At 43.9% G+C, this 10,053-nt stretch overlaps 1 protein-coding gene across 1 annotated transcript in view; it reads right to left on the bottom strand.

Annotated features, from left to right (window-relative positions):
- The window catches only part of CDHR3 (cadherin related family member 3), a gene marked incomplete at both ends in the record, with an annotated part of 40,520 nt that continues 30,467 nt past the window's right edge, over nucleotides 1–10,053 (bottom strand). Inside the window, 6 exons of the mRNA XM_082014347.1 lie at nucleotides 1–281; nucleotides 3,081–3,129; nucleotides 4,043–4,074; nucleotides 5,534–5,547; nucleotides 7,040–7,221; nucleotides 9,792–10,036. Of these exons, the coding sequence (XP_081870473.1) occupies nucleotides 1–281; nucleotides 3,081–3,129; nucleotides 4,043–4,074; nucleotides 5,534–5,547; nucleotides 7,040–7,221; nucleotides 9,792–10,036 (803 nt within the window). The remainder of the gene's footprint in view (nucleotides 282–3,080; nucleotides 3,130–4,042; nucleotides 4,075–5,533; nucleotides 5,548–7,039; nucleotides 7,222–9,791; nucleotides 10,037–10,053) is intronic.

Below are 10,053 nucleotides of genomic sequence, written 5' to 3'. Positions count from 1 at the left end.
TCAGACTCCTCTCTGCTTTTGCAATCTCAGCCCATCCTGTCCTGGTGTTTCTGGTTGCCCTGCTGAGGGCTTGGCATCTGGTTTTGTCTCCGCAGTTGGCTCTTTACTCTTCTCTGAAGGCTCTTTTTTGCTTGGTGCCTCTGTTCTGTCTGTCTCTTGGCCACTATTGTCTGTGGCACTGGATGTTACCTGCATGGTCAGCGCTGGCTGAAGGGGCTCGTTGATCTTCTTCCACCTCCGGGCCCCTGACTGTGTATTGAATTCATATGTTCTGCCAGTAACTTGCAAGAGAGAAAAGACAACCAATTAAAATCATTCCTGCTTTAGCAGATTAAGACATGACAGTTCTCCTCAGGATGGGTTGAAATGAGAAACCTGAAGCACCTGGAAAATCAGCTGAGCTGGGGAGGTAGCCCCCAGAGGGAAAGCCTTGTTTCCGCAAGTGACCATGAGGACCTGGGTGTCATGGTGGCCACTCTGGGGAGATGCTATTCTAGCAGTATAGAAACTGGCTCTGCAGTTTGGGGAACAGGAATATTCAAAACATTCCTATTCAAAAAAAAAAGGACCTTCTTATCATCCTTTACCTCTATCCAAGTTATGGCTACCATGGGTTAACATGGGCAGTGTAACTAACACATCCATAGTTGTCACTTGTTAGGACTAACTCTCCCAAAACTTTCGCCTTTGGCCACGCTGAGCAAGGCCATTGTCTATGTCTGTGCCTATTTTTTCAAATAGAGTTGCCTACCTGAGGTAGCAAAACCTGCTAGGAGCACAATATCCTGCACACATCTTCCAGACCATGCCAGGTCATCTAGGTTGACCCAGTATTTGGGGATATGGGTTCCCCAATGAGTTTTGGCTATATGCATTGCTTCTCCATTTGCACAAAATGCTTTCCTCCAGGCTTGCTGTGCACATCGTCATTAATAGAGTGAAATACTATGTATTTTCTACTTGTGTAAGTACTTATATATAAAATATTGTTAAATTTGGGTTGTTTAGCGCACATGGCTACCTTTCCTTGTTAGAAAAATTTTTGGCCCTCTTCAGATTTTATGGGTAATTTCTACTTGTACCTCAAAAGCAAGTATCTTCTCCTTCCGTTCATTTACTACCTAGAGATAGGTGGAAAAATTGCCATGCGTCCAGTGTGATTGCCTCACAGTCTAAATCACTGTCTCTTGCTAAAGAGACAGAGAATCGGGAGCTATAGTGGCACTTCTTGTAATTAAACATTATTAACATGAGACAAACAAAAGACCATTAAGGCCTGGAAAGAAATGGTGGCTACGTGTTGCTACATGTTACAGTTTGTATCAGAATTAATGGTTTCTGACACGTTAACAGAATTTGAGCAATTAAGGATGAAACTGGATCTCTGTACATGTTATTTTTTCTGACTGTTTACAAGGCAGGCATGTTAAAGCAGCCCAGATCAGGAAACAGCTCCTGACCATCCCTCCTAATCATATACAACAGATCATGTCCTTGGAATTATTAAATCTCATTTCCAATTTGCCAACACTTGATCCCCTAGGGTTTGGGATGAGCCATGGAGGGGAGAGATTTCTCTGCTGACACCACTAAGCTGTGTTACAGCTTAGTGTTTATGTCAGGCATGATACAAACACTATGGCTCCGGGGGGCAGTTTGGATGGGCTCAGATATCCTTAAGTCTGGTGTGGTCAGGTTTGCTGAGGAAGGGAGCCACCAGCCGTCCTGCAAAAACACCGGGAAGCAGCCCTTGCAACGGCCTAGAGAACATCCATGTTTAATATTTTACAAATGCAGTTACATAGGGGAAAGAGCAGGGACTTTGGAGCCCATCCCTCCAGATCTCTTTATAAATAGCAGGTGGGCTTGGATCTGGACCAAACTGGCCTTGAGCAGCATTGTGGACGGGCTTAATTGCACAGTAGGGTCTCATTTGTTTGCCCAAATTCTACTGAAGTCCCTGTGCCTGGTGTTTCCTATTAGCTCACAGCATCCAACAGCTCCAAGCCAGCTAATAAAAAACACAAGGTACAGGCACTTGGGTGGAAATTTGGCCAGATGAATCCAAGCCTTGAAACAAGCCTGCTTTCTTCTGCATAATTTTTAGACCTATTGTTTTGGACCTATTTTCAGATCTATTGGTTAAAGACCTATTGTGACTGACTGTGTCATATTTTACCAGTCCCCCGTCTCCATGCTAGGGCCCTCAACCATTTAGACACAGGGCTGGGCACCCTAATGCCAGGCCAAGCATCGCGGTGCGGGGCTCAGGCAGGGGCTGTGGTGCAGGGAGATGAGGTAAGGTGGATCAAACCTTAGAAGAAAAAACAAAACATTTTTCTGTAATGAACCCTGCTGCAGAGCACAGGGGATAAGCACTACACCTCCTGGGTCATCCTGGTTTTCCTAGCTTTCACTTTAATTTCACATTTGCCGGGTGTCCATCTGGTTAATCAAGTATGCTCAGAGTTAGCACAGCTGGAGCCTGATGGCACAGTCGGTAGCTGATGCCACCACAACTGTATCTAAAAGCAAATGGTCTTCCCTTTCCTCCCCAAGCAGCAATGCTCGAGCTCTAGATAAACAGCAGCAAAGCACTGTTGCTACAAGGGAGGAGGTTTGCACAGGAACAAGTAACTCACCCTCCCACCCTGCATCCAGGGAGAGGTTTCAGAGTCAAAGTCAGTACATCTGCAGCTACATTAATCTGCTGGCCATTTCCCAAACATGGGAAGGGTGAAACCACATAGCCATGACAGCATCAGAGCAGGAGGCTTGCAGCCAATTCCTCCTCCTCTCCCACCTTCCTATAGCAGATCCATACATTCACATTTAGCAGAGGAGCAGTGAATAATCTGGCCGTCGGATGTGTGCTTTCAAGGGACAAAAGTATATTCTACCATTAGAAATGTTGCTAGGGCACTGTCTTGATTTTCACTATCTGTGAAATATAACTCCCATTCTCCTTGGAAACAGCAAACCTGGAATATGAAAAGCAAATGTCAAACCATATTTAAATCAACTAATCCAGTTTGTTTCCAGCCAAATATTCATATCCTCTGTTAATTGCTTTTTATTACCTGGGTCTCTGGCTTCTCCATCAAAGACAGTGTTTAGCTTTGTCATTGTCTGTGAAGAGACACAAAATGTGAAATGAATCCTGCGAATTAGCTAAGTAAGAAGGAGGAGCAGTGACTTGGAAACAGTGACCTACATGGATGGAGGTGGATTTGTATGACCTGCATATTGCATTCCTGTAGGCTGGGTTTAATCAAAACTGGCAACAAAAAGCCATTTGTGGTGTAGGGTGTTGCCACTAGATGTTCAAAGGAGAATTAATAAGGTCTGACATGCTAAATGCCTCCATGTGCGTAACCACAAGAGGGTCACCTCCACCCAGAAGAGGCTTGGGAATCTGAAGAACTTGCGGAGGGAGACACTAATGAAAGTGTCTTGCAGCCTTTATGATATTATGGCTCTGAGAAAGGAAGGAGCCCCAAAATCTAGGACCGAAGAAACATCTATTACAGTGGAAATAACTAAGGCATTTTGCTGCAAACAGCTTATCAAGACCACACTCTTTACAGCTTGGGTACCCTTGTGTACCTTCCTGGTTGCACTCAGGCAGGTCAGGGTTAGCTGCAGAGGTCAGTGGTGTCTCAGCAGTGTAACATTGCCATCAGTGAAGCTGGGGCACTTGTCCTCCTGCCTCTGCAGCTGTAGCGAGTCTCCTCGACAGTGCTCCGGGCACGACCTCTCTGGCTCCCACATACAGGGCTGCCAGAGAGGCTGGAGAATTCCGCACTTGGAAGCAAAGGGGCCACAGTGCAGGTGAGCATCCCTCGCACCCAGTGTTGCTGCCAAATACAGAGGTTGGCTGAAGCACTTAAGTGTTTTGCATTTGAGGGCAGTCAGTTTTTCCTCGCCAATCATTTTGACATTCTCTTTGGAAAACACCCCTTTCACAGAAAGGGTCCTACGATCATATTGCATGATGGTGCTGGGCAAAACTGGGATTTGTTTTGAGGTCGGCAGTACTTACCACAACCACTTCTTTCTTAGGTTTCTTCTTTTCTAAAGAAAAGGAAATGCACATTGTAAAGAATCAGATTTTTCTGGTGACTATAGACACTAAAGACAAAATTTCCTCAAACAAACAGACATTCTTAGTATTCAGCTTCCGAGGCATCTCACATGAGCCTGATTTCTTTTCAAAGGATGATCTCCCATACTATTTGAAAAGTGAACTTCTTCATAGAATTTTGGAGTGAGGATCCACAGTTGTCAATGACTAATCAAATTTTAGCCTTGAAAAGCCTTATTCCTTCAGTAATTAATAACAACAATGGTTTCTTTAACAAATTTACCTTCCTAAATTATATAAACAGATATAGAAATTCACCTTTGGGGATATCTGAACTACAAATGTAGATTTTTTTTTTCCAGGAATGTTTGTAGTTGCAAATCTTGTGCACTCAAACATGCACTTGGAGACAAAACAGGGAAGTGCTGCAGATCCAGTCAAGTAAAATTCAGATTGAAGAACAGTTTGGTTACGTGTGAAGTTACCACACTATTAACTCATCCCACATGCAAAGAAACACAGCAGCAGTGCCACGGGTGTCTCGACAGCACGGATATGTGGATGATACCCAACTAGTTGCTATGATTTCTTCTTGCTTGCTCCTTGCCAACTTGTTTAATGGCCTTTCTTTGGAGCACTGTATGCCTGGCCACCAACGAGCGTTACACCCAGGCGTGCCATACTCTGAAGTGTTGCATATGGTTCTCAACCTGAGTACTGATGGGAAACCTGTTCTGTCTGGCCTTTGCTGCCCAGCGTTTGGGAACCAGTTTTTCAGAAAGCACCAAGCATCCATTTTTTGGAAACCAGACAATGCTGAAATGTCTCAAATTGGGCAACCAAGAAAACAGCTAAGTTTGTTGGGTTTTGTTGGTCATGTATTTTTCTGAAGCTGGGAGATACTGCTTGAGGAGGGGGAGTTATAAAACCATGGTCTTACTGAGCCCATATGAGCCATGCTTGCTAGGAGAAAGCTAATGGGACTAAAAGGAACAAGACTGCTTAAAAAAACCACTTTTTTTTTAATGTGCAACTTGTACCCCTGCTAAGTTATACAAACCCCTTTAAAAGCACCAATGCTTTAAAATGAGTCTTCAGATACATGAAGTAATAGTGTCAAGGCAGTAAATGAAGGGATCAGAGAAGAGGAAATTGGAGTGGAGAGGACTCTTGAAGGTGCTGTAGAAGGATGGGACTGAGAACATATGAATTGCATGTGAAAAATACAGTAATTCTTTAGCATCAATGCCAGAATACCAGGCTACTCCAAATTTGGTTTTTACTTAATAGTTAATAGATCTGAAGACCAAAAGTACCATAAAATCACTTAGGCAGGCCTCCCATAATTAGCCAGGGTTATTTCATTTCAGTACTCTTGTACAAATTTTATACTGAATCGTAAACAAGATCTTGCTGTGAAGTATTAAAATGTAGAAAAGAGGTACACACCTGGAGCATTTATCCTGTAATGAAAAAATATTAATAGTGTAGTTAACAAATGTCATACTTTTGCCTACATAAAAATATCATGCTTTATTCTCTTTCATTTGGCAAGAAGGATGTGTTTCCCTGAGTTCTGGGATTTGCTTGATTTGTTTGGTTTCTGGGTTTGTTTTCACTGAATGCCTGTATCATTTAATGCTGCTCCCAAACGGGAAAACATCCCTGAGCACTGCTCTAACACCTCCTCAAGAAGGGATGATGATAAAAAAATAAAGTCTTATTGATGATACCATGATGGATTTATATACTCTGGAAAAATATATTTTCAAACATTGTCATCTTGTTCCACCCTTGGAGGAAGGTCACTTTTTTGGATCTGATGTGCTCAAATAATACCTTTTAAAATATTTGAAAGGTTATAAATGTTTTTGAAAATACAGAAATTGTTTTTTAATGGGAGAGCCTGGCTTGCAATGAATCACTTGCCCTATTAATAAATCATAACAATAGTCATGCTATATGGTGCTAGATTCATTTGTAATTTTTATCACAAATTGCTAAATTCCTTGCACACACCATTTGAATTATAATCACTGTCATATATTCCTCTTTACATTTACTATAATTTCTAAATTTAAGTCCGAATCCTGAGAATAATTACAGAAATCCTTTTTTTAAAGCCCAGTCCACTTAAAGAGCTGCTTATCTTTCGTGAAGTAAAAGTCAATTTGGAGGCACTCTGGCTCCCGCTCGATGAGAAGGCAGCCAGCAAGGATCTCTCCCGCTTCCCACAACGAGCCAGAGCCGGTCCCAGGTGCTTCCATGGCTTTTGCCAAGCACAAGCACTTAGAGGTACCGCAAAGCTTTATGGGCCAGAGCCTTGCAATGGGCTTGGGTAAAACTCCAAGAAACCTGTAGAGGTTTTGCCAGAACAAAGAATTTGGCATGAGCACCAAGGTTTGGAAAGGACTCTGGGATCCATAGCTGAGAGGAAGGAAAATGCATCCAAGTAACTACCTAGATGGGAGCTCCCTCAGTGAGTGAGCCAAACACAAACCAAAAACATTTGTATTTTTGGTGAGCATAGTCAGGCACGAACTCTGTGCTTCACAAGCATAGCTGCCTTTTAGAGGTCATAATTCCACTGTTACCTTCAGCTAATGCATTTGTTAAACTATTAGTAAAGCCATGAAAAAAAATTCCATGAACATTTTTCCTTGATTTCATATCATTAACACCAAATATCACTGTACCCAGTAATAGCATTTTCTACAGCAAAGGGCATATTGCTATAAAATATTCAAAGCATAGAGCAAGCTGACTAGTTGAAGATGTCCCTGCTTATTGCAGGGGTGGGGGGGGCGGCGGGTGGACTAGATGACCTTTAAAGGTCCCTTCCAACCCAAACTATTCTATGATTCTCTGATTTCATTAGGGCTGAAAGGCCTGAGTTATCTCTGTCATTGCCAGGTGTCGCTGGGACTTCCCCAGGGTGACATTTGGAGGACTCACAGAGGTGTGCCGTCTGCTTTGCCTGCCGGAGGGCAGCGGGTGCAGATCCACGTTGCCAGCAGGAACCCCAGGTACCCCAGCAGGCCGAGGAGCAGCAGACCACCGAGGGTGATGATGAACGGCACGTACCACGCTGATTCAGAGTAGAGGTTTTCCCTTTTCGTCACAACAGTGAAGCCAGGCTTTTAAAACAAGATAGGAAAAGTTCCTCAAGGCTGCATACTTGTGAGGTTACTGACACCAACGGCACCTTTCATCTGCCTGAACCTGACCTAAGCTTGCCCCAGGGCACTGCAGAGGATGGGCAGAGGGAGATAGCATCTGCTGGAGGCAGCGCTTCGTCCCACACACCTGCCTGCTGACTGCCAAGGCAGCTCAGATGGCTGAGATGGACCACCGAGCTGCGGGGGCAACCAAAGGCAGGTGAAACGGAGCCCACCCACGATGCAAAAAGGAGATTCCAGATCATGTTTCAATGTCTTATATTAAAAAAAACATTCCGTAGTGGGATTTAAAAGCCTCTGGTTGCCTGAGAAGCTGTGAGCGCGCTGCTGGAGGGTGAGCACGTTCAGGGAATACTGCCATTACCGAGATAATGGTCTCTTGTTACCTAAGGCAAAACTGGAAGTAGGTCATCTTCACTGCAGCGATCATTTGTCCCCCTTTGTAAGAGGAGTTGAACCCCAAGGAACTGGGTTATTGTATAAAAAGAAATTAAACTTTTTTTCCTTGTGACTTGTTCCAGAAGGGAAAGCCACACTTCTGAGCAGTTGTGACCTCCCACATCTTGCCAAGTGCCAGGAGACGTGGCTCTGAGCTGGCACAGCACTTGGTGCTAGCAAATCATTCATTAAGGTCTCACCATGAAACCGTCCTCACACAGATCAGAAATTACTCGTTTGCTCTACCTGGGTCATTACCTAGTGTGGTACTATTAGTTTTGATCGTCCACTGAAGTTTTTATTTAATTTTCTGTAAGGCATTTGTAATTACATTGTGTATGAAATTTAGTAGGGTATCTATTTCTTTTCTGTTTAAAGATACCTTTAAAATAACTTATTTAGCCTTGCACAAAAAGGTACATCCAATCCTTAAAGAAACTCTCAGCTAATCTCAAGATCACCACCACCACTCCATGCTCACTGGGACTGAAGTCACAAGTGACTTTTTGTGATGGGGCTTCTTTTCTACACTACCAGCCTTCCAGCATCTGAATCATCAAGTTACTGCACTGAACACATGTAACAAGTGGTGATGGGAGAAGCTGCTGTAATGGAAGTGCTCTTCTGGAAAACAGACTGAAAGTGGAAGGCTAATATCTTTGGGGAGGCAGATGTAACGTTGCGGTATGTGGTCTAGACTGTTTGTATTTGCGGTAAAGCATGGGAAAGAAATACAGAATAAATTTTCTTGTTCAGCTTAACTTTTTGTTTCCACATCATGTAGGGGGAGGAGAAGGCTGTGAGAAAACCATTTATTCCTTCCCAACAGAGCATTAGATAGTAACAGGGTTATTAATCAGCCTGCAAGTTTGGATTTAAGCATTTTCATAGTAGAGTGTCCAGATTTGCATGTGCTGTTTGCAGATCCCCTGCTTCTGGCTCAGTTACTAGTAGCCCCTCGCAGATCCAGACCGTTTTACAGTGAATAGCTCTTTCACCCCTTCACCAGCGTCCTCATATTTTCATTCCTGCATGCAAGGGTGAAAAGGGTAATGCCATCTGCAGGCAGGCAGAAAATGGATGGACTCTGGATGATGGAGAGATGGTGCAGCAAGGGATGAAGGCAGCGACTGGCACAAGGATGGGGACAGAGCTGTGCTGCTTCTGCAGGCAGGATGAAAGCAAGCTCTCCTCATGTCATACACCAGCCTGATGGAAATCAGTTCCAAAATGAAACTGGTGAGCCAGAGCTTGCCTGGGATGGTTGTGCAGAGGAGTAGACTATATTGCTGGGACACAGGCCCACAGCTCCACAGACTGTGCAAGGCCAGATCCCTCCCCGGCTGCCAAAAGCTGTGCAGGCTTCCCCAGCTCAGCTATGGACAACCATGCGGGCAGGGAGCTTAGGAAAGACCCATCCCACTCCTCTTGCTTTGCCTGTCTGAAACCTGCTGAAACCTCAATGACGTGCTGAGGCTGTGCACAACCACTTCAATTCCTGACAGGCAGCTCGAGGTTTTATACGAGGGTGACCTCAGGGGTGGAAAAAAGCCCCTTCCAAGTGATGAGGATTTCTTTTTGTTGTTGTTGTTGCCTATTTTAACTTTGCTAGGCACAGCTTAATGTGTTCCACTGCTAAAGCAGCACATTCAAGTGCAAGGCAGCCGGTGGAGTGAATAGCTATGAATAAAAAAAGAGATAGTGCAAAATGCATGAGGTAATTTTAAGGTTCCAAGCAAAAGTTAACCCCTATTCTTTCCTTATTAATAAAGCTGCCAAAATCTTTAACTTTCCAGTTACGTGGTAATGGCAGTATGCCCAGTCCTTTGGCTACTTGCCCTTTTTGTTTTAGAAACTGAAATACAAAACATATGTTATGACTCTGTACCTGGGACCAATCCTTCATGATGCTGAGCACACCAAGCACCTTTGGCTTCAGTGTAAGAGCACAGGGCCCAGCACTTCCCAGGACTGGACCCACTGTAGGTTTTTGTTTCTCTTTTGCATACATCTACCCTCTTTTCTTTGCTTCCATGGAGAGAAGCCTGTGAAAGAACCACAGAAGTGGATATAAATTTCAGTGAACTTACTGTTGTGGCAATGACAGTACGTAGATTCGGGATAACTCTGATGCTTAAAGTCACCGTTCCAGTATTAATTAGGTGCGTAGTTTTGTCCCTGGCAAATAGTAAATTGTCGTCTGTTATATAGACGCGCAGTCTGTAAATCCAGTTTGTATCAAGTCCGCTCTCATAGTCAAACCTTGATGCAAGAATCAGCCATGATGTGTTGGAGCCGGCACTTGGTGAAAAGGTGAAATGATTGTTTACATTGCCTGCAAGCAGTAGCAAA

The sequence above is a fragment of the Phaethon aethereus genome, assembly GCF_964289735.1.
Source record: "Phaethon aethereus genome assembly, chromosome: 1".
Lineage (NCBI taxonomy): Eukaryota > Metazoa > Chordata > Aves > Phaethontiformes > Phaethontidae > Phaethon > Phaethon aethereus.
The sequence above is the reverse complement of the archived record's forward strand: the minus strand, read 5'-3'. Positions and strand labels throughout refer to the sequence as shown.